At 41.3% G+C, this 27,882-nt stretch overlaps 1 protein-coding gene and 1 long non-coding RNA gene across 2 annotated transcripts in view; both read right to left on the bottom strand.

Moving 5' to 3' along the window:
• LOC135304222 (uncharacterized) overlaps positions 1-27,578 on the bottom strand; it is a 123,690-nt gene extending 96,112 nt beyond the window's left edge. The window contains exons 1-2 of the mRNA XM_064426801.1: positions 27,532-27,578; positions 14,678-15,177 (exon numbers count right to left, since the gene is read on the bottom strand). Of these exons, the coding sequence (XP_064282871.1) occupies positions 14,678-15,177; positions 27,532-27,578 (547 nt within the window). The remainder of the gene's footprint in view (positions 1-14,677; positions 15,178-27,531) is intronic.
• LOC135279574 (uncharacterized) lies at positions 15-14,670 on the bottom strand. Its single transcript, XR_010346789.1, has 4 exons — positions 14,165-14,670; positions 4,554-4,633; positions 3,740-3,869; positions 15-526 (listed from the first exon to the last, which is right to left on the bottom strand). It is a non-coding gene; the product is annotated as an uncharacterized LOC135279574 (long non-coding RNA).
• Positions 27,579-27,882: the final 304 nt, after the last annotated feature.

Here is a 27,882-nt window from a genome sequence, read left to right as displayed (position 1 = left end):
CCCAGCTTTTGGTACTTTTCCAGTTAAGACAAAAAATCTCAAAACAACCTCTTCCCCATGTAACTGTTTTCCCATAGATGCTGCCAAGCTATCTTATACCACCAGCAAGAACTTCTACAAGAAAGTAACTATTTCCAGACAATCCAACTAAGAGGACTGATAGGAAGATAACAGTAAGAGTATTTCAGATATTTTAGGAGAGAACCTGGGAGAGGGACCTGGGGAATACATTTCACTGGGTGCCCACCTCAGTCTGCCTTGTCACCAGTCTGTTCAGCATCCTTCAGAAGATGTGGGGAAGCACTGCTGTAGCTCGGAATTCATGGACAACCTCTCAAAGCACAGGGCAGGGCAAGAGTTTCAGCCCAGCCCTCCTGCTAAGGACTACATTCCTACTATAGCTAACAGTCCTCAGAGGTGCAATGCTTTCCTTTGGATGCAGACCATGTACTGGAACTGCTTCCCCAGATTCAGTCCAAACCAGCTGCAGGAAGGGAAATGTCATCTAGAAGATTACATCAGGTCCCTAAAGAAAAATTTAAGACTTTTAATTTAAACAAAGAATATTATTTGTGTGTGGACACATGTGGACACCATAATGTTAAGAGAAAGAATACCAAGGGATTGAGAGGAGAATTCAGTCTTCTGTCTCCAAGATGACTCAAGATCACCTGCAGACATCCACAAAATGTTTCTCTACTGTCGAGGAACATTGTAGATCTCACAGCTAATGGCACAAATCAGAAACCAGATCAACTCCTTTTCCCCATCTCACGCACGCATGCTTGCCTGAAAACGTTTTTTTTTTTTTGGGTATTCTCATCCTGTTTAATGTGAAGGATTTGTTATTTCTCTCCATCTAAGATGCAAAATCTCACTTATGACCTGCAAGCACTCTGTACGGCTGAACTCCTGGCACAGTATCCAAGGAATCATCTGTCATTCTCCTGTTAAGTGCCTGTCACAGAACTAGAGACACCAAAGGGTTCAGGAGGGATAGCCAGGTAGATCCTATGGTCCAACCCAGAGGCCAGCCATGCCCTAATCCAGAGGAGAGGCAGGGCAGGCAGTGTCCCATGGGCTCCTGCAGGAAGCCTGAACTCGGGGCACAGCAGGGAGGCTCTGTGCTTTCCAGGAGCTGCCTCTTCCCAAGACCATTGGGAAGCACAGCTGCAAGGTACACCCTGCTGTTGCTGTCCTATTGTAAAGGTTTCATACCTTCTCGATGATATCTCACATGCAGCTCCTCACAGCACTGCTCACAGCACTCCTTCTTCTCAGCACAGCCAACAAACTCCATCTCCCCTCTAGACCAGCCAACCTGCTCTTTTATAATACCCCTCTTAATTGGATCCAGCTGTGTCCTATTAAGGGCAGGCTTGTTCTTCATTCTTGATAATTAGCACAGCTGTAACTCCTTAGGGGCCAGATTACCTTCACCACTGTCTCTATTCTCCTACCTTCTATCTATCCACAATTCCCCCTTTTCTTTTAATTACAAAGTTACTTTGATTCATTGCCCAAACTTGCATTACAGACCATCAGAAACTCTTCTACTGATTCATTACCCAAACTTACATTACATGTAATCAGAAACCATTATATTTATATCTCTAGAATATTGACAACATCTACATCTGTACAACTTATGCTTATGGAATATCACAGTTTGGGGTGGTTTTTCTGGGTTTTTTTTTTTTTGTGTTTTTTTTCTTTTTCTCTTTTTTTTTTTCTCTTTTTTTCCTTTCCACGCATATCAAACAAACAATCCGTTCAGCATTCGATATGTTATTTCTCATTGTGTCCCCAGAGGCTCACCTGTACCTCAGGTGTCGAAATCTGTCAGGTCCAGATCAGGCAGCTTCCCCTGCTGCTCTCAATGCTACGCTGGGCTCCATCTCCAGCTGCACCTTGCCCTGCAGCCCACTCCCAATCACGTTGGGTTACTGTGGAGATGGTCACTATACAATTTTTGAAGGCTTCTCTTAGATGTTGTCTGTGCAGCTCTGACTCTGCCTCTCAGAGCTCCATATTACTGTTGTTCCAGTGCTCATGTTGCAGTGACTTAGCAAACCTCCCCCTGTACTCCTCGGGGGCCATGCTATTGCTGAGGCACCCCCTGCTGCTGTGGCTATGCCAACTGCCACTTCTATCACACAGCTCGTATCCTGCTGCACACACTGCCATTCAGGGGGAACCCAGCACCATCCTGGGTCCTTGATCACGTCGGGGTCACCAATTATTGCTGTCCTATTGTAAAGGTTTCATACCTTCTCGATGATATCTCACACGCAGCTCCTCACAGCACTGACTCCTTCTTCTCAGCACAGCCAACAAACACCATCTCCCTTCTAGACCAGCCAACCTGCTCTTTTATAATACCCCTCTTAATTGGATCCAGCTGTGGCCTATTAAGGGCAGGCTTGTTCTTCATTCTTGATAATTAGCACAGCTGTAACTCCTTAGGGGCCAGATTACCTTCACCACTGTCTCTATTCTCCTACCTTCTATCTATCCACACCCTGCTGCCAGGACAAGCCCAGCACGTGCATCCTGCCTTCAAGATGGAACAGAGGACTGAGGAATGACTCTCCCCAAGCAGGTCCTTGGCCTCTGCCTGACTGCAGATGTGTCTCCATGAGCTGCCTTTACAGCAGGAATGGGGAAAAAATGGCGTCAGAGGGTGGATATTTTGATAACTGCCCTCCTATCACAAGCATCAGTCTCCAGCTAGAATTACTGTACCAGGCACCAGCTCATCCTTTCCCTTTTTATTAAAATACCCACACCCTGGAATGTACATAGGAGTAAATTAAGACACTTGTATTATATAGGTCAAGTCCTGGCCTGTTCATCTCCATACATTAGCATACAGGTAAAAGTACTACAGACATCAAAAATGAAGCATTAATGGTTAGCTCAAATACACATCCTGGGCACTGTTAGAAGGGGAAAAAAAAACAACTAAAGACATTTAAGACAACAGAAAAGTAACAACAGAGACAGTGAGGCAGTACTTCATTTGAATTTTTTTCCCAATAAAGGTTTCCCTTGTGAACACTTAAATGTATTTTATGAGTAGACAACATAATAAACCAGACATCTTAATTTTATTTCACTTTACATTTTGTTCATGGTCAGGCTGAAGACCAAATATATAAATCAAGACAACTCTGATCAGTCTTGAAATGTGCTTTTAAATCATCTGAAAACTATGTACATGATTTCCATGTAGAATACATCTTTTCATGAGAACATATCCACTTTCTTCCCAAGTCAGAAAAGAACTGGTTAAAACAAAAACCATGATGTAATTCAGAACACATAGGCAGGTATGTTCTGTAATTTACCATCAAGGAAAGTTCTCCTATTCTTTAAGCTCCCAAAGTCTGTGAATTTGTGATCAGAGATATCACAATATTTAAAAAAGGGAAACTTGGCAACAACCCAATGGCACATTCCTTTCACTGTCAGAGCCTTCAGAGGTACAAGGCACAGAAGCCACAATTAACTCAGCCATACTCTAGCACTGTAAATCTCCCCTCCATACCCAAGCTCTGCCTCTTCTTTACCCCTGGAGAACACTTACTATAGGTGCCAGTGAAACTTATAGGACAGTGACCACAGAGTTTCTGACATTCTCATTTACACTTTCATTAATTGCCATGTCAAAGAGTTAGTTGATCATGTAAAAAAAACTGTAAGAGCTGTTCAACTTGGTGAACAAGATGTACCTCACCTGTTCTGTTTATCTTGTTGTGAGAGACCACAATCTTTGCGATTATGAAAAAAGTGAGTTCTGACATTGACTTGAGAAAAATCCCAGCCTAGGAAAAATCTCTGCTGTTCTGTGTAACTCTGCAAAACAACTTCAAAGAAAGAAAGAAAAAAAGAATTTGTGCCAATGTGACTGCTCTACAGAGGAACAAGAGGCCATTATCTCCACCCCAATATATCAGTTATTCTAATAACACTTAAAGTGAATTTTAGGAGTTTGATATTCTATATATTGCCTATTAAGAAGAGAAAGGTATTAAGGAAACAATGGGAAATCCACAGTTGCAACTCCAGAACTATAATGCAAAAGGACTACATGGAGGACTATTTTATTGCTTCTTTCAGCTCAGGACGTTATGGTACTAAATTACACTTCATTGAAGCCAGACTTCATGGGGATGTTCAGCACTTTTCTGCCTGGTTCAATGTCAAGTACAGCTGACATAATTTTCAAACATAAAAACATGGCTTTCACAATTTGCACTAAGCTGAATGAAGTATTCCATGAAAGCAAATCACACTGATTAAGGAACAGGTTTTTTTGCTTCTCATTAGAAATTCAGCTTTAAATTAGTAAAAGTTCAAGACATGGGAAAGACGTAGGAGAAAGACTGAAACCTCACAGCAGGCAGCTTCACATTAGACAGTGTCTGTGTCCCAACTACCACAATACAAGCTGCCTCCTTCCTTCATGTCCAACTCAACCAGCAATTCCTTCAGGCTTGAACCTGCAGCAACACGTGACAGCCTCTGGCCAGCAGAGCTGCAATACTAACCACATCCACAGCAGGGGCTTTTTGTACAGCAGTCTCTGTCCTTCCAGTCTGCACCTTGTTGCCCAGCTCAGCTGCAGCACCTACAGGGAACAGCATTTTCAGGGAAAGTGTTCTGGGCACACAGCAAACTGAAACAAAGGGTACTGCAAGAGTGAGCATGGGTCTGTTGGGTGGGCAGCTCTTCTACTCAGCATCTGTGCTGATCCCCTCTGAGCAAAATACACAATACCACCAGTAAAGCAAGCCTTACTGTCACTAGTAGCATTTTATTAGCCTTGACCACAACAACAGCACAGGAGGCAAATGCTCCTCTCTGCTCCCTGGCTCAGTAGCACAGCCCACACAATCTAGCAATGTATACGCAGGAGGTGGAGTGTGAGGATCTGATTTCATACTGGGGCAAGGCACCTTGTAAAAAAATCTTTTCAGCAACAGTCAACCAGAAGTAATATGGAAATCAAATTAGTTGATTGCAACAATCTAAACAGGATCATTTGATACATTCATAGAGGTTCTTGGATAATGAAAGTTTAGAAGAAGAAATCCTATATTTTATTAAATTCAGCATAGCTGGGGGACAGGGCCTCTCCCTACAGCTTTTGCCTACTGCATTTTAGGGCAAGTAATGAAAACATTAATGCAGCTTAGCCAGCAAAGCACAAGTTAATTCAGCCTCTATCTCTCCAAAGCCTATAATTCTCTGGTCTAGTCTTCATGAAGAGCACTTTAAAATGTTTCAGATATAAGATGAACATCCAGATAATCATCTCTGCACATGCCTGATTATGAGAAGTATGGATGCTGCTCCAGAAGGCACTGCAGAGCACACAGTTCTCTTCCCAGGCACTGGAAGCACAAGCAGGTGTACCTGCAAGGTTAGGATATAAAAGTAAGCCCAGGAAATGGCATGCAGGTTTCACCAGGACACCATGGAGAAGCCAGTCATGAGGACACAGCTGTTTCACAGCTGCACACGCATGGAAGCCCAGCATGAGCTGTAAAGTTGACACAGCATGGGCTTTGGGGACAGAAGGGGCAGGACACCAACAAAGGGAATGTCAAGCAAAATTCAAGAGCTGCTGAAGATGCAAGGTGCCACTGGAACCCAGGGAAGCCTCCATACTCCTAATTCTCCATACAGGGCTTACAAAGGGGTCCTCTACGACAGTCCTGTACCAGTTCTTTTAACCCAGTGTCTGATTTCTCACTCTTCAGCAGATAAGCCCTTACCTCCTGGTGTTAAGGGAGGCCTCCTTATTTTTTCATTCACCTTCAGCATTTACTCAGAAAAATTTTCTTCATCCTTGATCCCTCCAGCCTGCATAATAATACAGGTGATCAAGAATAGTAGGCCACTGACTCAATTTTGCATTTTTATTACATATGGGAGAAAGTCTGCTGCAATAATTTTGTTCTAGCTCATCAGCACCTCTGTTCTTTAGTATATATTCTGGATAAAGCCCATGTAGGCAAACTAGCAGGGTGATACTTCACATAATTCTTTGTCTTCCTGGTCCAATCTCTCATTTAACTCATGTTTGCTGCCAGTTTCCAGATTCCTAGGTCAGGAGACAGTGTTTCACACAACTGCCTAGTCTGCCAGGATGGATGGCTTCACAGCTGGGGCCACAACATCAGAACAGCATGAAGGTGTGCAACCAAGAGACTTTTAGGAATACACAGTATCAAAAAATAAAATCAGATAGGCCACAGGGCAGTCGATGGTCACACCTCTCAGAGCTACAAAATACTCATTTAAAATTCCACTCCCCAATGCAAAGAAGCTCCCAGAAGGGTGTGCAGCAAATTATTGTCCTGAATACTACCAATTTTACATTTGCTGAGTGAAAACCATTTGTATATTTGTGTGCATTTCTGCAATTGCACTTTTCATTCATTAAGATGAGAAATTGCTTTTTTTATGCAATCTGCTACTACTCAGATAGCAAAACAGAGTAATGTCTGGAAGCAGGCTTGCTGTTTTTGGCTTTAGAAGGGTGGGGGGTTTTTCCCCTCTCTTCCTGTGAGAGGAAAGCTTTTCCCAAAGGAATCAAGCAATTTCATAAAACAAATGTAAAAACAAAGACACTTTTGTTTAAGGACTGAAGCGTTTGTTTTGTTTTAAGGGAGATTGAGAGGGAAGGAAGAGAGAAATGATACTGATCATCTTTCAATTAAACGGGGGGGGGAAAGTTCTCAGTCTTAAAAGAAATGTGTGTGATAGCACAAATTTGCTATAATAAACAGGTCATCAGAAAAAAAATCAAAATTTATTTTTTAAATAAATTTATTTTAGTCACAAGTGAACACCTCAAATGACTACAGCAAAGATCAGAGGAAAACAACATTTATCTTCAAATAAAGAGCACATTGTGCATTCCTGTATGGTGTGTTTCATTGGAGTCAGTGTCTCTTTTTCCTCACAGTCTATCAAACAGAAAGAAAGGGGCGCGAGAGGGAAAGACCTAAAATCCGTGGTTTTAAATACACAAAGATCGGGGGGATTCACTTCAGCTAGAAGTTCTGAAGCTCAACCTAATAAGCATCATTTCATTTGCAGGGAATAGGACCCAGTATTACAACAGGAGTAAAGCCCAAACTTGCACAGAAAACAGTGCAAGATGGAGACAGCACAGCAGCAATAAATAAAGACAAAATTAACTAGAACACCTGAAACCCTTCAGTAAAGCATGGATGGAGGCCTTGCAGGAAATCTGAATAAGCAGGCATTCCCATCTGCAATGCTCCCCAAACCTTTGTACAAACACACTGCAAAAATCACACATTATGGAACTGCAATTCTAGTTTCTGATTAGCAGATACTAATTAATAAAATTAACTGATTTATCAGTAAGTCCCCACATACTGTATCAAGTTTTACTATGTAGAGAGAGGATCACAAGTGATCTTCAGTGACAAAATAACATCTATCCAAATAGAACAAAAGCACACCATGAAGTTCCATTCACACTGCCTAGCATTTAAATTCATTCAGGATTGACACTCACTGCAATTATCATTGAACACCCAAACTAACACACTGGGACAACCCAACAGTAATAAAATTCACTGAAATATTGCAGCTCAGAAAGGTAAAACAACACAGATAATAAAAATCTTAATATTAAATGCAATTAAATACAACATGCACATGGAATGTATCACATTATTTGTACTTACATGAGCAATTTACAAATGTTAGAAATAAATATCAATTTTTCAAAATATAATCTTGAAGTATGTGGCTGCATGTGACAAAAGTGACAAAAGGTTCTTAAGTAAGATTTAAAAAAACGGTCTAAACCCACTGGAGTTAGACAGGAAGACAAGTAACAGATTGACAAACATATCACAGCAACATTAAGTTTTATAGATACGAAATAAAGTACAAATAAAATTCATATTAGCATCATCACTATCATCTCAAAAGTGTTCTACCCAAGCATTACTCAAATTATTGTTCTCCATCCTAACTTAAACTGCATATATCTATATATACACATGCATACATGAGAAACAGTTTCCTTGTGGTTGCCTGGCCTCCCAAGTAGTAGCATGCACAGATTAACTTGTCAAATAGAGAGAGACAACATACAAAGGTCATTACAAATCCAAAGGTCTGGGTCCACTCATGAATTTGGGTAGTTACTTCAAACAGACTTGTCTGGTACTGTGGAGAGGCACAGAAGATGAAGAAGACAACTCAGACAATGCTCGACTCCATTATCTTCCCTGTCCGGTAAAGTCTTAAAACATTTCCTCCCATTTCTTAATGCAGACTTTTCCAAGACCTCAAGTTGTAACAGGAAATTATTTGAGTGATTTTTGTTTTTGAAGAACACAGCAAAGCATCAAGAGACAAGTGCTCTGCTCTTTGATTTACTAAAGACGGTTTGAATTTAGGTTGAATCTTTCCCTTGTAAACATGAAATAACTTTTCCACCACATCCATTAATATTTGGGACTTGAAGGACGTCAAGTGAAAGAAGTTATAATGCCCACCACAACCCTAGTCCCATCTTTTTAAACTATACACCCAACACTTGTATAATAGGGCAATAGCAGTAAATGAAAAATAACAGTAAGCAAACAGTCTATTAATGCATGCTAAAAGCTACCAGGACAATACATTCAATTTTCCCTGGGATTGTTTAATTATTCTTCTGATGGCTCAACACAATCTTTTCACAATTACTTCCTATGGGGCATGCTGACACAGAGTTCATTACATAGCTCCTCTTTAAAGCAAAAAATACACAGGCATTTAGAGCAAACACCTAAAATTCAATGGTTCAGATTTTTAATAAACTACACTGAAAGGGAGTTTGCAACTGGATTATTTCTAAGGAAGTAAGACACCTGCCTTATAAATTCAAAACAAACAGTCATAAAGCAGTATCAAGATATTCATCTTGCTTTGATGTACAAACACATTCAAAGCACCTTATTTTTCCAGTGGTTCTTCTCAGAATACATTCACACAGGTGCCATATTGTTTATTCTTTTTCAAGTCATCTCAAAACTTCCAGAAGTTTCACTGGGCATACCCAGACCAACCACAGGACAGTTCATAAACCAAGAGAGACGCTATGGCAAAGATCACACAAAGTAAACACGGCATAGCCTTCAAACCACACATGCCATCTTTACCCTTTCAATGGGGCACACGTCTCTTCACTGTGAACCAGCCAAGTCTTCAACACTGCCACTAGAGAAATTGTGTCTCACTGGCACACCTCATACCCCAATTTCTTCCCAGTGGTTAGGCTGCACTGGCCTTTGCATAGCTGAGCACCAACACCTGGGTCAGGTGCTGCAAAATGAAACCGCAGACAAGCACACGTCCCCCCAGCTGAGAGCCCCCACCATGGTTTTCAGCAGCTCTGCACTTTATCCACCCCACAAGGCTCTGCCCAAGTCTTGCCCCAGGCAGCCTCTTACTCCCAGGAGCACAGTCCCCAAAAAGAGGATGCAGCCAGTGCCATGAAACACTCGTAAGACCAGAGTATGAAATCAGGCAGAGGATAAACACAGGCACTCATTCGACAGGAGAACCCTTTTATTTATTTATGGGTGCAAGTCAGCCAACCTGACCTCCAGCCTGCATGTCCATTTACGCATTTTCTGTCCCACACATATTAATTTGTGGTTATCTTAAATATTTTATGAGTTAAGCTTCATTCCACTCCATTATGCACTAAAAAGAGAACAAAACAGCTACTAATGCCATAGATAAGTGTTTTTACTTGTTATAAATTCTATCCACCATCATGTGACTAGACAACATATGCTCCCCAGAAATAAGTGCTTCTGCTCATCACACCTCCTTTACTGAAGTGACTTCTATTTCTGTTAACTCTGAACACCAAAGCATAAAATATGGCAATTTCAGTTACCTGAACTGCTCCACTCCTGAACAGTCACATGCAAACTTCAATACTTAGCTGGGACTCAGGATACATACAGCTAGGAAGGCATCCAAAATCTGACAGTAAGGAAACTCCTTTCAAATTCCCCACGTGCATTATTCTTGTACTCACCCATCAAGTTACCCCTCTGTACATCAAGTGTTTAACCCAAAATCACAGATGAATCTTCAGTGTATGACCCTTCCTTTCCTCCAAGAATTTGCCCCAGGGAATTTCTAAGCAGCTGCTATCTCCCATCTCTGCCATTACTAAGACACAAAAGCCAGAGTAGTTCAAGTTTTGGTCTCTCATCTAACTCCAGACTGTTCACAGTACATGATCTTTGTGGCTTGGATGTCCATCTACATGTTCCACTAGGATTTAATATTTTCTGTACACAAGTGTCCAGAATTATGTACTGTATTTGACACAAAGTCACCCTAATGCCTTGCCTAATAACTTGTCTATCTTCACTGAAGAGCTCTTCCAGAGCATCATGTTTACGCCCATTTCATGGTCAGTATCAAATAGGAGTCTTCTCCATTTGACTATGGCTGTCAGGCCTTTTCTTCCAAACCTGTTTTAAGGGATGACTTGCCAGCTGATAGCAGATGTGTTGTTAATAATCAAACAGTAGATAACTTTGCTTTTAGAGCTATTCAACTTCCTGACATTCCTATTGTTTCAGTCATCACAGACATTCAATTCTTCCTGTGCAACAATCCAACCCACTTAGGTGCTGACTACGTTTCCCAACTTTGCCTCATCAGCAACTTTCCTTCTCATACAGTTATTTCAGCCAGTATGGTGAAGTAAAGAGACCAGTTCCCCACTAATATTGATGCAGAGCATGAATAATTCCTTTATTCAGGCAAACTCATAATTTCTCCTTCAGAAGACACCTTTAGCTAAGCCACACACTTTCAATTTAGTTATTTTTGGTGTATATACATGGAACTGAAGCCGTCTCCTCCTATTGTGTAGGACATTCAGTATTTAACCAGTAATAATATGACTTTAGTCTCCCATGACCTAATTGTGGCAAATATATGATGCTCTTTATCCTGTTTTCCACTTAGCTTTGTATACTTAATTACTTTTTACATTCCAAATTTATTCTAAATCCTTAAATTCTATTGTCACCAGAGTAAAAGGTGTGAAGATATACTTCTCTTCTCCTTTTAAAAGAAATGGAACTATACATCTTTTGCTATCTTGCTATCACAACTGCTACCTTCAGCCTAACTGATAACACACAATTCTATTTTTCAACCTGGCTCCAGTGCCCTGCCCCAGCTCTTTGAGAGCACAAAAGCAGAGACCCTTAGACTCAGTTTAACTGGGAGCAGACATAAGACATTTGTTCCAGTCATTTCCATTTGGCACCCTATCTTTCGCCCATGTTCAAATCCTCATATCTAAAACTAAACAACTAAAACAAGTGCTAATTTTAGAGGCATCAAGCATTTTTCATACAGCCTGGTCCTCACAACATCATAGCCAAATTCTCTTCTGCTCTTTTTCTTTTTTTCCCCACTCTCTTCATCTTAAATTTCTTCATCCTCTAGCGTTTGGCAGTTCACATGCTATCCCTGCAGTTTCTGCTCTCCAACAATCAATTCCCTCCTTTACTTCATTCCTTTTACGTTTTCTGGTAACTTGCAGTATCTTATTCTCACAGCAAGGTCCACAGCCCAACTTGGCAAGCTTTTCCCTCTCCTTAAAATGCAGTTTCCAAGCAGCTATTGTACTTTACACTTAAGACAGGCCAAGCTTTTTTTTTTTTTCCAATTTAAACCTCCAACTCCTACAGGCCTTTAGCTCCATAGACAACACAAACTAGTTCTTCTAACTTCTCAAACTTGCCCTACTAAAATAAAGCTTCCTTGAAAGAAAAACACTTTGTAGTTGACATATACTTACTCTTCAGTTTAATTCAAAATTATTCACTTGTGGCTGATCAGCACATGTGCTTAAGGCCTTATGGAAGGGAGCCGTAATCTAGCAGCAGAAAACAAGACATACTGTTAGCCAGTGAGCGACCAGAGATGTTCCAGAATTTAAAGATACACCCTCTAGTTCTGGGCAAGCTGTAAACATAAGCCTTCATTTAGTCTGCATTCCACTACAATTAATGGCCAAAATCTACCCTATGATAATTCAGTGTACTGACTTCTAACTTAACTAGTCAGCACTGGGAAACACACTTACAAAAGCACATTTGAGAAACACCTTCCCTTTATACACTAGCACTATCCAAAATGAGCTCTGTAGCTCTGATCAATCAAAAAATATTTCCAAAGTTGGGTCCTACAGTTTGATTCCATTCTGCCTCAGTAAATCAACCTCAGACCTCCAGATTTTGAAACAGAAGCATGAACCTTTAACAGAACCTTCAACAGAACAGACACTTCCCATCCAGTGGAAGACTGCACCTATATTAAGTAAGGCAGCAACAACAGGATCTTCAGCATGGTCACCACAAGCCTAAGAGGGCAGACAAGAAGGGTGCAGGTGGCCAACCACTACAACACAACACAGAAAGAGCCTCTTTAGAAAAATGACAGTACATGATCACCACAACAACCTGGAAAACATGTTTTCCCTCTTAACTTTAGCTTGTGATACAATTTGCTTAACGTGGATGCACTGGCATGAAGGCAGTCCAGGCCTTCTGTGCAGCAGAGTGAACTTGCTGGCACAGGCTATCAGTCCCATCCATCGAGGCAGTAAATCACACTTAGCACCACATTCCTGGTATGCCTGCACCTACACAGCAGCGCTCAGGCACTTGCCTGCTGCCTCCTGAAAGCCAGAGGGAAACTCAGTACCGCAGCACAAAATATCAACTGACATGCTAAGTTACCAACAACCCACACAAAACGGGGGCCCTGAGAGGGCACACAGCTCTGCCAGCTCCAACAGCCCCACAGCACGGCGAGGGCTGCCCACCGTCCATGAAGGATTGATGGTGGTCCCTGCATCCACCTCCCTTGGTCACCAACACCATCGTGTTCATGTCCCTGTGGAGCACCTCCAGGCTGCTACCGCCTTCTGCTGTCATGACCAGTCTCACCAGTTTAAGCCAAACAGCAGGGTGGGTGTTCTGCCATCCTCCAAAGGGGGGAACATGGCACTGGACACCTTGAAAAAGCAAGTCATTGTTGGCCATGCACGAGGAAACAGCATCCTACCTTTCACTCCAGAAGCACTTAAAAGTGTTTTATCCTGTTAATTCTAGGTCAGTTGAGCACATGTGTGGTATGGATTACACTGACCCTTTTAGAGCTCTCAACATTTTTAAATAAGTAGGACACTTAACATTAGATGCCTATAAAGCTGCACACCTCCTGTACACCACACATCAAGATGTGCCAGTAGGCTTTAAGGAACAACTAAGGAATAGTTGCTTTATAAAGCATGGCTCTTATAGCACACAAGAACAAATGTGAAATAATTTATAAATGCCAAGTCTGACCCTGTACCACATTAAATCAATACAGGCGTTTTACAAAAAATGCCTGTATTGCATGAACTGAAGTGACCTTTGCAAAGCCACCCAACAAATCAGCACCAGATTTACAAACACTACAAGTGTTTAGCACAGTTCAGTACAGCTGAGCGAAAGAAGGATCTACATTAAAGATAAAAGTTGTCCTGATGTTTACAAAATGCAAAAACATTGTCAATGCAAGCACAAAGAATATGTTTTATCCTTAAATACCTGAGTATCTAGAGACTTTAAACACGAGGAACAATCAACATGCAAAGGACCATCAAATTCAAGCTTAAAAAGTTAACACTACGACTCACTGGAGATGTTAATTTGCCAGTGCCAAGTCTTTGCAAGTTTTAACCTTCTTCTCTGCACTATCAGCAGCCATACGTATTGGACCCCTAGACACAGATAATCCCATTGCTTTCGCCCCTTCTCACAGATGTCTCCCTGACCGAGGGAAGGAAGACGAGCAGGGAAAAAACCCAACACGTTTAAGTAAATTACCTTTTGGAGCAGCCTCCTTCCCTCGCCCAGCTAAAGTTTTCTTGGGGTCAGATTAGCACTCCGAAAGGAGAGCAGGCGCCGGCAGGCCCCTTGGCAGGCGGTGCTGTGACAGACGCGGGGCAGACCCAGGGGAGGCAGCCATGTGCTCAGCCCCGCATCCCCCCGAAAGGGCATCCCGGGAGGAAGTTCTCACTACGCACCGACTCGGGGAAATGACTCGGAGGAGCCCAACAGCTATCGCTTGCAGCGGCTTTCTCCTGGGCCGTATGCCTTCCCCTGCCATTTAGCGAGGCACTTCAGACGAGCCAAACCGCCCTACCCGCTCCGCCGCGAACCCGCCCGCGGGCTGGGGGTCGGAGCCGCCGCCCCGCAGGCAGGGGGCGAAGCCGGCTCTGCCGCTGGGCACCCACCCGCGGGGCTGAGCTCCGTCCCCACCGGGAGCCGCCCGCCCGCCGACCCCCGGCAGCCTGGCTGGGCAGGGCAGGGCTGGGCTGGGCGGCTCCTGCTGCAGCCCCCGGCGGGGGCGAGCCCCCCGCCCGGCCCCGGGGCAGCGCGGCGCCCCAGCCCCGCTGCAGCCCCTCCGCCAGACACCCGCCGGGGCTGGCAGCGCGGGGTCCCGCCCGCCCCCGCTCCCGGGGCCGCCCCGAGCCAGCGGGGGAGCCGCGGGACGGAGCCACTTTCGGGCCCGAGCCGGCGCCGCGCCTCGCCCTTACCGTCCTGGGCAGCGCGGCGCGGGAGCCCCGGAGAGCAGCGAGGCGAAGCCGCGGAGAACCGCGAGGAGCCGGGGCCGAGCGAGCCGCCGCCGCCGCTGCGAGGGGAAGGCGGAGGGGGCGGAGGATGGCGGCCGAGGGGAGGAGACGGGGGCGGGGAGGGCCGGGGCCGCTGGCAGCCGCCCGCCCGCCGCGCAGCCAGCGCTTCCTCCCGCTGACCCGCTGCCGAGCCGGGCCGGGTCGGGTCGGGCCGGGAGCCCGGGGCAGGCGCTGGGCTCGGCCCTTGCCCGGCCCGCGGCGCGCAAAGGGGACCCGCCGCCGCTGCCGCCTTTGTTCGGCCGAGCGGCGCCGGGAGGGGAGGGCGGCGGGCGCTTCTCCCACACGGAGATTGCTCCTCCGGCACTGGCAGGCGCGGAACAACTTCACCGGAGTTAATCTGGGTCTGTGATGAAAACTCCTCCACCTGTGCCAAACGCTGCTCGGCATCCAGCACTAAAGTCAGCCTACGCGCGGTGCTTCAGCTGCGTGTTTATGCCTCAGGAGCTGACTGGTGACTCCTGTTAAATTAAGGGTGGGTTTTTTTTATTGCTCAGGGTAGATGGCATCGCGAAGATTGGTATCTTAGTGGTCTGTGTTTGGCAGCAACCAAGAAGCATTGAAAAACGAATTTCAGATATACATTTGCCACATTGTCTGTGGTAGGTCACAGATCTTTCAAACGTAGCTACTTATATTGATCTACATGTTCAATTAATGTACCTTTCTCAAAGCTTTTCTTTCTTTCTTTTTCACCGTATTTTAGTGCTCATCCTATAAATCTCCTCCAGGCTTACTGATTTAGTTATTCAATTGAGGTACCTGAGGTTAACACATGCAGTCCTGTCACTACAGTTAAAACAGTAGAAGGGGGAGAATTTCCCCTCATTCACATCTAACTTAGAAGAAACAGACAGAAATACCCCCTTTCTGAAAGATAGACTTTAGTCCTTTGTATAGAGATGGAATGAGCAATCACTGTATATCCACAAGTGGACTCTTAAGAAGGCAGCAACAAAAGTAGACTACCCTAAGGTTGTTATAACCAGGAGTAAACTCTAAGCAGCCTCTTTTAAAAGGTCTTTTCACATAATGCTCATTAAGCCCCAGCAGTTAAAAGATTCCACCTGGGAGTTCTCACTATGCAGGTTCTGCTTCCCAGACTGAGAGGGGCAGAGTAGCACAGGGCTTTAGATGCTCAGCCAGCTCCTCAGGTTTAGTACTAGGCCATGTTGCATTTTTGTGCTCCAAAGAAGCAGATGACTTATCAGTTTCCTAGCTAATTAGCTAGAAAATTTTCTGCATGGTCTATGAGGTATGTGAGGAAGGAGGGGAACCCATGGCATGTGAGCTTTTCTGCATTACCCACACAGACCTTCTTCTTCCTGCATGTGTTAGTGTGGCTGCATCAGAAAAAGGGAATGAAAAGAATGTGAATTTGAACCTTTACTCCTGTAGCTGTGTTGTGGAGAGAATAATTTTTTGTTTTATCTTAAAATTTAAAAATTATGTGCTTGGGGGTAAAAAGTCTGAAAATGCAAAACAGTGTAGTAAGCATGAAGAAGCCTGCCTAAGACATCCCTCAGCCTTAAATACAGCCAGTGTGCTAGAGGTTTAAGATATGTCCTAGGTGCTGTTGAGATCTGCTTGCTGCATTATGCACTAAGGCCAGAAGCCAACCATCAGCCCTGCAGCGTGTGCTGAATGGAGCCTCTGCCACACAATGGCATAGTCATTTGTCACGTGTCCAGTCCACAGGCATCCCACCTCTTGTGGCCAACTTTTACAGGATGTGCATTGTGCCCTTCATTCTTTGGGCTAGATGTAAGTAGTAAGGGGAGGAGTAAGTAAATGCAACTGTAATGTGAAATTAAATGACCTGTTCTGGCCAGAAAATGTCCCAATTCCTAGTCAAAACAGAGGCTTATTAATATTTTAACTTCAGATCAATATGCAGCCTAGGTGTGAGTATAGCAGTTCTGTTGTGCCCTTTCTGACAAAAAAAGAACTATGGAGTTGTTCCTTACACTACTGCCTGGTAAGTTTTTCACACCCAGGAATCAGATGATGAACATCTTTATTAAATTATGTCACACTGTGCAGCTGCTGCCTCTGGGAAGAAGTATGGAATAATACAATTAATGCCTCACCTTTTAATATAGCTACTAAAATAGGATCTTTGTTCTCACTGCCAAGACTAGTGACAGAAGCCTCAGACAGATGACCAACCCATTGAAGCACTGGGGAGAGGTCCTCCCACTGTAAGGCAAGCTGCAGCCTTGAGCTCATCATGAACACCCATGGACTTTGTCACATGCCAGATCCCTTTAATGAAACCAGCACCCTGGCCCTAAGATGACACTTAAGGGTGCATTAAATGATTATCCTCCTACACAAATCTTTGTATTTTAAAACACTGTAACCCCGGATTTATAAATCATATCTAAGACAGGAAACTAAATTTATAGACATGCATGTACCCAATTAAACTTGTTCAGTAAGGCTGCTAAATAGGAGTAAAAATTGTGCATAAGAAATTGTGCTGTCTGGAACTAAGTCAAGAACCCCTGGAAATGAACATAAAACTATCACATTCCGGACTGATTTCTTCTTTGTGCTTTCCAAATAACAGATTATTAAAAAATGCATTAATCCTCTCAGTCCATAAAAATATTTCACAACTTTCAAAAGGTTTTGAGATAAAAAAATTAAAACCCTGCCTATTGATCATAACTCTCTTCCTAAATCCATATTCTTGTAAGACCAAGAATAAAGCATTTATTGCTCTAATCAATTGGTTTACTCAGAAACAGCTGACAGCACTTAAAATTGTGTTAATTAACACAGGTTTTCAAGGTCCAGTTCTAATGCAGACAAGCTGTGTCCACCTTAAACAGAGCCTCGTTATTGTTCACGCTGCTTGAATCTGCCATTAATAGTAAGTCTCCATCTCACAGCTGCTGCTAAACCTAAGGCCTGCTTGCATTCAAAGAGGATTTCAGTTCTAGTTTGGCACAGTATATGCTATTCACAAAGTCACCTGTAACTGTAAGAATGACTGAGAACAAAGCCACTCATTTTCCACTTGTTAGCTCTAAAATCCCTGCTGTGGAAAGTCTGGGGTTTCGATATGTCTTCCTTGTGTAGACTTATGTGTAATGCTCAAATACATTAAAAAATGAAGACTGCTGCCTGAATTACTGCAGCATTCAGGCTGAATAAGCCACAGCAACTCAAGTACTGAGTGGTTCAGCCTTCCTAGCTGCCCCTACCCCTGTAAGGGTATATAATATTTATCCTTGTAAATATTCTCTCCAGTCTCCTGACCAGGAGGTGTGAGCTGGAGTCAGCCACAAGCTCAGCTTGTTACAGGAACAGGTTACAAGCTGTAACCTGCAGCAGCTACCCCCTCACACCCCTCACCAAGTATTTTAATGTACCCAGCATTGGTTAAATCCATTAGTGAGGCATGTGCACGACCTCTGATGGTCTGCCTGCTCAGACTGTCCAGCCGTCACCTCAGCTGTGCCTGCTGAAGTGGGAGTGAGCTGGCCAGACAAAACACTACTTTAGCTGTCACAGCTGGATCAGTCCTTGTGTGCACATTACTGAGTTGCATGCACACATTCAACAAAGCTCAGTGAGCAATATTTCACAAAAAACATGGCTGGGTTCTCCAGTCCTGTATTTGCTCTGGATGGTGTTATATAAGTTTGAGGGTTTTTTACTTTGATCATAAGCTTTGTAAGAAACCATGTGAGCAACATGTTACTCAGGCTATAAATGGTGCAGGTATTTAGGAGTGCTGGAAAAGTGTTTTCTCAATATTGTCTGAAGCAGGGGGCTGATGACACAGGAAAGGTGTTAGTCATGCTGACCCATTCTTCTCGTGCTCAGTAAGAGGGAGAAACAAGAGAGAAACCTCCTCCTCAGCTTCTTGAAGGTCTCAGCACTACTTGGAATGGTTTATGTTGGAAGAGACCCTTAAGGTCATCCAATTCCAGCCCCACTGCCATAAGCAGGGACACCTTCCAGTAGATGAGATTGCTCAGATCCCAGTCCAACCTGGCCTTGAAAATTTTCAGGGATAGGTACCTGTTCCAGTGTTTCACCACCCTCATAGTGAAGAATTTCTTCCTTATCTAATCTAAACCTACCCTCTTTCAGTTTAAAGTCATTACCCTTGTCCTATCTTTAGGACTGTTTATTTTCCAGTTTTGGAAGGTGTGTGGAGGTAACGCCAGCCAAAATGAAGGAACTGAAAGATGTGAGGCCGTGACTGTGTCACTTGACATCCTGCCTCAACCCATGCAAGCAGAGAAATAAAGACACGTCTGCTCCTGTTTCCTACATACACCTACTTAGAGTACACAGACCCATTAAAGCTGAGCCAGACAGATATCTTTTCTTTAATTAGCTTGTCCTTTTAAGAGTCCCAAGAAAATTATTATAAGAAATGCCATATGATTGCCTAAGAACAAATGAGATATGCTTTTAAACACCCTTTATTACTAACATTGCATAAGCATTCCAACAATCAAATCTAACAGTTTGTTATCACAGTTGCAATCCCTTTGGCTTAGTAGCAGCAAGATGAATAGCATGTCATATCTCTTATCAGCAAATAGCTGCCTGCCTTTGTAAACAAAACTGTCAAGACTGATTCTCCATACACATTTGCAAATTATACTCATTGGTTATGTGTCTTGCGGCATATTTAGTGTGCTGCCAAGGGAATGCTACCCTCTCATCAGTTTTATATGTTACCAAAATCATAATATTGTCAAGGAACAGGTAGGTACCTTGCCAAATGTGGCTTGATTTCACCAATGTATCCTACAGATCCCTGAAGAAAAATCTACTTATTATCTCATTTAGAAATATTCAAACCTAGCATGTAAATGAAAAATAAATGTGATAGTCTGCTATTCAGCCTGCTCCAAAGAGCCCTGTGTCCTCATCCCAGCACCAGCATTTTACTTACTGCCTGGCCAGAAGGAATTCAGTGCAGTTTCATTGTACACAATATGATAATAACATCACTTATTCACTGGTGGAAGAGAGTAAATTAGTTATAGTGTGTACCCTCTGCTCTAAGGATATGAGCAAAATATTAACTTATAGTGTAAGTTCAACCCCCCCCCACCTTTGACATTTAATGTTTTTTTAATTTTATTTAATCTGCATAATAAATGCAGAGGACAAAATTGATAGTCACTGACATTTTTTAAAGGAAGATTCTCTTTTTGTGATTTTTATATAGAAAAACCTCTGACCTTGCTACATAAACTCTAATATATAATATATTAAAACACTGATACTAAAATTGCTGTAATTTTCTTGCTTTCACTTACAGAAGTAGGCTCATTTTTTGTATGAAAGCAACTATCATGCTAGTTTTGACATTTTATGTTAATGATGTATAATAAAGTAATGCCATTTCAACAGAGAATTCTAATTAGTTGCCAGTAACACGATATAGTCTTGTATAATTACAAATTTTGTGTGTGAGTAGAACTGCCTTGTTCTCATTACAGGAACTAAAACCACAGAGCATCACATTTCTCAGTATTGTACCAGAGGAATGCAGGAACACACTCATGACCACATTAGGGAATGGCACTAACAAGAGAATCAGTAACAGATAGCAAATGTGATGACACAAAGCTGCGGATCATAATTCATCCATGGAAAAAGCCCCCACCCTGCCCCTGTGCTCACATCAGCCTGCAGCACTCTGGCTGTTGCACAGCTCTCAGACACTGGGGCAGGCGTTTCTTCTCTTCAGCTCATCAAGCCAGCATGGGAAGCGATGCTATCAGGGAAGTCTGGATCAGCAGGGGAGATGAGAAAGATCTAGCAGATCTTATAGCACACAGTAAACACTAGGAGAGAGTGATTCCAGGAGCCATTGCAGGTTGCATGGCTTTCTCCCTTAAATCCCAGGAGCTAGAAAAGTTGAGAGGGGTCAAAATTGCAGAGTGTGACTGAGTATTATCTGAGCCAAATGACTTGCATTGTAGGTATTTGAGTATGAATAAATCAAAAGAGCAGCGAGGTCTGATTTTAGAGTCTCTCCATTATTTAAGTGTTGTGTGAGGTACAAAACTAGCTCAGAATAGCAGGAGGAAAATGGCAAAACAACATACCAAGTTCTCAAGAGCTAAACAGAATTTGGATTGGTAAATCATTAATCCAGAAAGTGGTGTTTGAAAGAAAGCTTGATTTAGCCTTTTTTAAAGATGTAGTTACTTGTTGTTTTCCTCAGAAAAGAGGGTTAGCTCAAGGATCTTGAAAACAGTTAAAGAAAAATAGAAGAAATATTAAAAGATGCATGAGCATGAACTGAGCTATATGTAGAGATTAATAACTTGTTATTTAAACAACTATAATATATCAAAATAAAGATAAATTAATGAAAATGTTTATTTCATGGTATCTATTCTATCTGTACAATTTTGTAAGTATAAGGGCAGTCTGCTTGTAATGAAGTACTTTGCAAATACACTAACACACTAATGTGACAAGCAAAAATCTTAGCCAAAGTCTGGTATTTTGATTAGCACATGAAACCTTGTATGCCTTTACTGTTATGTGCATGGTTTTTTTCCTCTTCAGTAAAGCTCTATGCTTGAAGAAACAGATGCATCTTTCTCAAGAACTTCAGCTGCAAGAATTGCTTCCCTGAACAGGCTGGTTTCCATTTTTTTTCCCAGTCTTCATCCAGAGGGGTCCAGAAGACTGATGGCTTTAAGTTGCATGAGAGGTTTCACTTCCCCTTTGGCTTAGAGCTGGCAGCAATGCTCTCTCCCTACCTCTGCACCTCAGCTGGTGTGGGATCCTACCAGGGCACAGACTGAGTTGCATCAATGTCCCTCTGTGGTGTGGTGTCAGAGAGGGGTTATTTAAAGGAGCTCTGCAGAGCACGAAACTACCCCAGTCTCCAAGCCTTGCTTGTTCTTTCTCTCATGGCTTCAGCAAGCAGCACAATAGGCAGCTCACCATGGCCTTATACATTGTCTGACCCCAAATATGCAATGCCACCCTGGCACTCACCTGCAGCGTTCCTCCAGCAGAGCTGCAGCTGCATCCCAGGCCCTGCTTTGATGAATGTATCAAATACCCTGGCAAGGGCAGATTGGGGGAAAAAAAGGAAAAAAATCAATCCATCTTTCTGCATTTGAGGTGCTCAGAAAGGCCTTGCCACCCCCCCCCAGAGTTATCAGCTCTTGCTGCTAATAGGTATTTGATCATACTTATATTGTGTGTGGGGGTAGTGACTGTGTCTATGCTGGCTATTCCAAGAGCTTCTTTTGACAGCTCAAACATGAAAAGATTTGTTATTTTTTGGAAATGTAATGGTAGAGGTTTTATACTTTGGGCCAGAGTGTCAGTGGAGGCTCTTTGGTGATGTGTGCATTTGAAGTGACAAGCAGTGAATAACTGACATCAGGCATAAGTAATATTTGTAGTCTGACTTTGATATGTTATTCTTTAAAAAATCCAGTCTGTAAATACAGTCTACATTTGTTAGCTTGAAAGGAAGGAAAGAGGATGAGTGCAAATACAGAGGAGAGAAATGAATAACCATGACAAGGAGAAAAAGCAAGCAGAAATAAGCTGATAAAGATAAAAAGGAGTAGAATTATTAAAAGAGAAAATATATGGATCAAATGGATCAAAACTAATATAAAATTTCTAAAAAGGAGGAGAAAAATTGAAGATGAAAGGAAACACAGTGTAACAAGTCAGAAAAAAAGAAGGAAGTATTTATAAACTCAAATCTGAATTCCTATACACAGCCAGTAATGACTTCAGTACCCTATTAAATAAATGTAGTTTTTGTAAAACAGATATGTAATGAAGTCTCATTGATTGAGAGACACTGGTTTGCAAGTAAGAAAGTTTCTGTAAAGGTATTCAAAATATATAGCAGGATCAGGAGGGATGATGGTTATGTGTAGTGTAGAAGCAATTTGCATGGTGATGAAGTCACACCATAAAACAAATATTATAATTAACCCCAGTAAGAACAATGCAGTTTTTCAGCAAGAAATGATTTATTCCAGGGAAGACATTTGAATGAACTTGTGGGGCTCTTTCAGAGACTCCAGTGAAGGCCATGATTGTATTTTCATTCAACCTTTTGCTCTTCTTTGATAATTATCTGTAGGCTGGAAATGGCAATGAGACCAATAAGCTATAAAATGGTATGTACTTTTCCTGAGTTCTTTATTCAACACTGCCAATTATTTTCTTCGAAAGCAGGAGCAGGTAAAATCCAGCAGGAAACAAATCTTTGGAGTCATTGAAGTATCTTCCAAAAGGAAACATTTTGCATCAGAAAAACAGAAGACAGAGACATGCAGAGCTTCCAGAACGGGTCAATGGCTGAAGCAGAGTATCAGCTCCCATGTGGCAGTGCTCTCATTATCACTTCCAAACAACATTTTAACATAGAAGAGTTGTCAGATAAAACTTTACATCAGTCAGCACACTTTTTCAATTTACTGAACCCAATAACAGGAAAAGTATGCAAATGAGCATGTTAAATGGCATAAATCAGGGAAGAGACACATATATCCACATAAAGAAAGATAACAACGACAGTATTTTAATATTGTGTTAAGAAGGTGGAGCTTTAACTGCATCTTTTCTTGGCTGTTTATAAGACATAGTTGCAGCAGAAAAGCCATGCATTAAGCTTTTAAAAAGGGATGGAGGAAAGACTGGGTATGGCGGGGTAGGGACTGCATTCAGCTCTACTTCCAGAGCAGCTGCTGGTGCTAAACAGCCTCCAAATGTTTGCTTTTCCATAGCTGGGAACAGAGATGCCACTTTTGAAAACATCCTTTCTGTGTTTCTGTTCCAGGAACTGAATGAATATTTGTTATTTCCTCATTTCACAGGCCCTCTGCAAAATTATATTATAAAGTGTATAAATTGTCAGGAAGTCTTGGCTGGAAGGCACTACACAAAGCTAGGCATGTAACACCTTATTATTTAATAATTAAGTAAAGGAGTATTTATTGCTTACTTAACAAAATATGGCAATGTCTTCTAAATTTATTTTTTAAAGGGTCTGTAAAATAACTATAAAAGACTGGGGTATCTTGTGAGGAAAACAGCACTCTGAAAAGATACAGTGTAGCATTATAGTTACACTACAGAATCTGAAAATATAATTTGCAACAAAAACTTGTCCATAATTTTTTTATTTATTCTTCAAATAAATTTATTTAATTTTCAAAAAAATTTTACTTATTTTTTCTTTTACAGAAATCCTGAAATTACTCCTGAAGTCATTCCCAGTTGTTCAAATGACAGTTGTTTTATTAAAGGTACCATATACTGGGATATATCCTACTTTACTCATCAGCCATTTTTCACTAGCAACAAGGAGATTTTATGTGAATGAAGTGATGGAAACTATTGGTGCATGCGAAGAAAGATTGGATTCTTGTGTTTTATACCCCATTAAAAGAGGCCTAATACAATTCACAACTGCAGGAAAACCACTGTGCAATATTTAATGGTATATTGTCACAAACTATATGTGGAATTTTACTTGCAATCATAATTCCTAATTTTACAATGTTTAATAGAGATGAAAAGCACAACCTGAGTTCAGAAAGATAAACCACCCTTTTTCAGGCATGCCTCCAACTTAATTTGTGCTTAGTTCACATTTTCAGTAATAGACTTCAACTACCCCTCAAGCCTTTTCCTGATTCTTGACCAGGTGAATTTAATATTCATAATCTGTTAAAAAAACCTGGAGACAACACTATTAATCTTTAGAGAAATATTTATCTGTTGTTAATGCTTCAGATTTAAATTTAAGCATATATTCAAGACGTATATTCCGCTTCAAATAGGTTCAGTTCCACATTAAATGAAGTTTCTTCAGAGATATGTAAAAGAGTTAAGAAGGCTGCATACAGCTGATTTCAAGGAGAAACATAAATGAATATTCTTGTCTACTAAAATTTCCAACTTTTATTAATTGTCTGCCTCAGAACATTATGCTTTACCTAACTTGGTTTTGCAAAGCTATTATTAATGTGTTTTATTCATTAAAGAAAGTGACAAAGCCATGTTGCTAATCCTCTTGACTCCATAATAAATCATTGCTTGTTTTCTGTACTCTAATACGTATTTTCAATAATGCAGAAGCAAGCTTAGGTCCTTAGGTAACAAAAATACCCATGTAAAGCAAGTTCTCTTTCACAAAAAAGAAACCCAAACTCATCTCTCTAAAATCCCTTGCACATTGAAGTCGTTTGGGACTTTCATGTGTGAAGTTTTCAGGTGTCAAGCTGTTTCCCTTCATATTCTGTGCATTGTCATTAAACCAGCCAGGGACAACTTGGTTTTGTACCCATAGAGTGAAGGATGGAGGAGAAAATATATGCTGTCCTTTGCCTTTTTGCTAAATTTGATGTTGATTTGTAGCAATATCTACTTCCTTTTGCTGCGAGTAATTTAAATATACCAGGCAGGGAAGATTGTATTGTTGAGTATATTGTGCCTAGCCCCCTTCATAGGAAGCATGAAACACGTTTTAATAGGTGGATAATAGGCTAAGTCTTCCTCTTTTTTAAAATTTTGGGGTTTTTTTAATTTTTTTTTTTTTTGTTATTGTACATATGGAGCATGTTAAACTCAATGTGTACCCTTTCTAAAGATACCCAAAGTTCAAAACATGATCTCAAGTTAGAACTGTTCATGTCTGAATCACTGTCCTATGTTATGCTACAAATTGTTACCGTTCATAAGAAACCTTGTATTATAAACAACTATCTTCCTAGGCCTCAGGTGACTTTTAATGAAAACATGAATTCCCTTTGTGTATTTCCTCAAATTTCTTGCCAGGTGTTAATCCTGACATTTTGAAAGATTTTGTTTTTTAAAACTTCAAAGTATTTTGCAACATTGGCTGTATAAGAATGCTTGCTAACTTTAAATATTCCCTATTTCTAATATTAAGTCTTTGTCATTACATGTGCCACTAGTAGAAGGAGTAATGGAAACTCTCTCCACCTGAATTAAGTACAATCACAAGAAGGAGCTAAATCTCACTTGACCAAAATGGCTACAGAGTACATTTTCCTGCACAAGTCCAGGTCTGCCTTGCCATATCACCTGAGTTTTTCCTGAGGAAAGGCACAGAACAAACATCTCTAGGAATACAGTGAATCAGATATAAACTGACTCTGCCCTCAAGGGAGTCACGTTCTGTAATTACCAGCAAGATTTCCAATGCTAAAAAGACTTTTACAGCTGAAACTGTTGTCATTTTGCATTTTACACAGGCAGCGCCTAGGGTAGCAATATGGATGTAACAGTTTCTACTTCTTCAGTCAAGTCCACTAGAAACACTGTAGATACTTTGATTTCCTCTTCTTTGTTTCCTCTCTCTTAAGAGTGTCCCCTTTAAGAAAACCTACAAGGAGCTTCCCACATTCCCCCAGGAGCAGAGCACATCTGCAGTGGCTAACCCTGTGTCCTCAAGAATCTGCTTGCACCAGTCCTTTGCAATTTATGGTGTGGTTGAACAAAGTGACACTTCAAAACCAGCTGCTGGCCCCACCAGAGACCTTGTTGCTGTGACACCCCACAAAAAAGGAAAAACAATGAAAGGGAAAAAAAGAGTTTTCATTCACCATTCCTCCACAGAGATACTGGGAAGGTGACACCTGTGGTTAAGGCAAGAGAAACCACCAAAACAATACATTTTTCCTTCTGAAAAATCACAATTGTACCACAGCAGAAAAATCAGAGAATGAGAGAAGTGCTCCATTGTGTATCTTTTCTCCATACAGAATTTATTGTCTTTCAAAACATGAAGATTTTTTTTTGTTGTTTTAGAAGGTGCTATGTGAACCCAAGTCTCATCAACTTCTTGGTGCTTAAGCTATTTTTGAAAAGGAGACTACGTAATAAATCTTTTACTTGGGGATTAAAAAATGGTTATTAGGAGATATGCATCTGAGTAACATAACAACTTCTGAAAAATTTACCATGAAACAAAGAATACATATTTATGAGATTAGTTCAATTCTCTTAACATACCATAGTTGTCCTGGAATATCATAAGAAATATGAATGCCATAAACTTGTAAACAACAGAAACTGCAATTACTGTAGAACTTAATAAATTCTTCATATGTGTGTTTACTTCCAACATAATATGCAGTATAGCTGGTTTGTAAGTAAACAAAACTGATGCATGTGCGTGCAGTGATTCATATCTACAGCTATATTAAAAGACATATGAAATATGCTAATACTGCAGGAAAATATTTGCCAACGGGAATTATTTTTTTTCTTGTCTATGGGCTAGATGTATTGTATATTGATCATCATTAATCATTCACCATTAAATAATGTAAAACAAAAGCACCCAAAACAAGCAAAAAAAAAAACCAGAAAAGAAAAAAAGAAAAAGAAAAATCAACATATCATAACAAAACTATACTTGCTTGTTTCATTTGAGGCTTTTATTTCAATAGACAAGCCTGGGAGTTAATGAATATACTTTCTTCTTATCTGAAACATTAATCTGATACTTGTTTTAGAAGTATTTGGGGGGAAATTACTCTATAATAATAAAGCTGTTGCTAGGAGGCCTGGAGAAACCTAAACCAATTTGGCTTGGAGAAACAGATAATCAGTGTCTTAGTGCTTTCTTTCTAACGTGCCCCTCGTGCTTTTACCCGAGAGCAGGAGATCAGTGAGTGGAGAATAAATCTCCATTCTGATTGTTTACAAAGCATAATGAGGGCCTGGAGCAAAGAAATGCATCATTTGCTTTGTACCTGCAGCTGAACTGCAACGCATCCCATTTAATACCCGCGGATACCATGCCGGATGTGGAACAAAAAGCCATCATTTTAGATGGACACATCATGACTCTGCAAGGGCATAATTATTTGGAGGAAAGTTTAAAATAGCCTATCCCAGAAAGTGGTTCTGGTCCTTTCAGATTTTATAGCAGCGGCCTCAAATTTCAGTTCTCTCATTTTCATTTCTCTCATTTTCTTCCTCATTAACATCTGATCCTGACATAATTTGCTGTCTTTATTTCATTTGTCTCCCCTTTTCCCAAATCCTGCTTCTTTTTCTTTTTCTTCAATGCATGTCTCATTCTGTAGAGGAAGACTGAGATT

The sequence above is a fragment of the Passer domesticus genome, chromosome 1 (assembly GCF_036417665.1).
Source record: "Passer domesticus isolate bPasDom1 chromosome 1, bPasDom1.hap1, whole genome shotgun sequence".
Lineage (NCBI taxonomy): Eukaryota > Metazoa > Chordata > Aves > Passeriformes > Passeridae > Passer > Passer domesticus.
The sequence above is the reverse complement of the archived record's forward strand: the minus strand, read 5'-3'. Positions and strand labels throughout refer to the sequence as shown.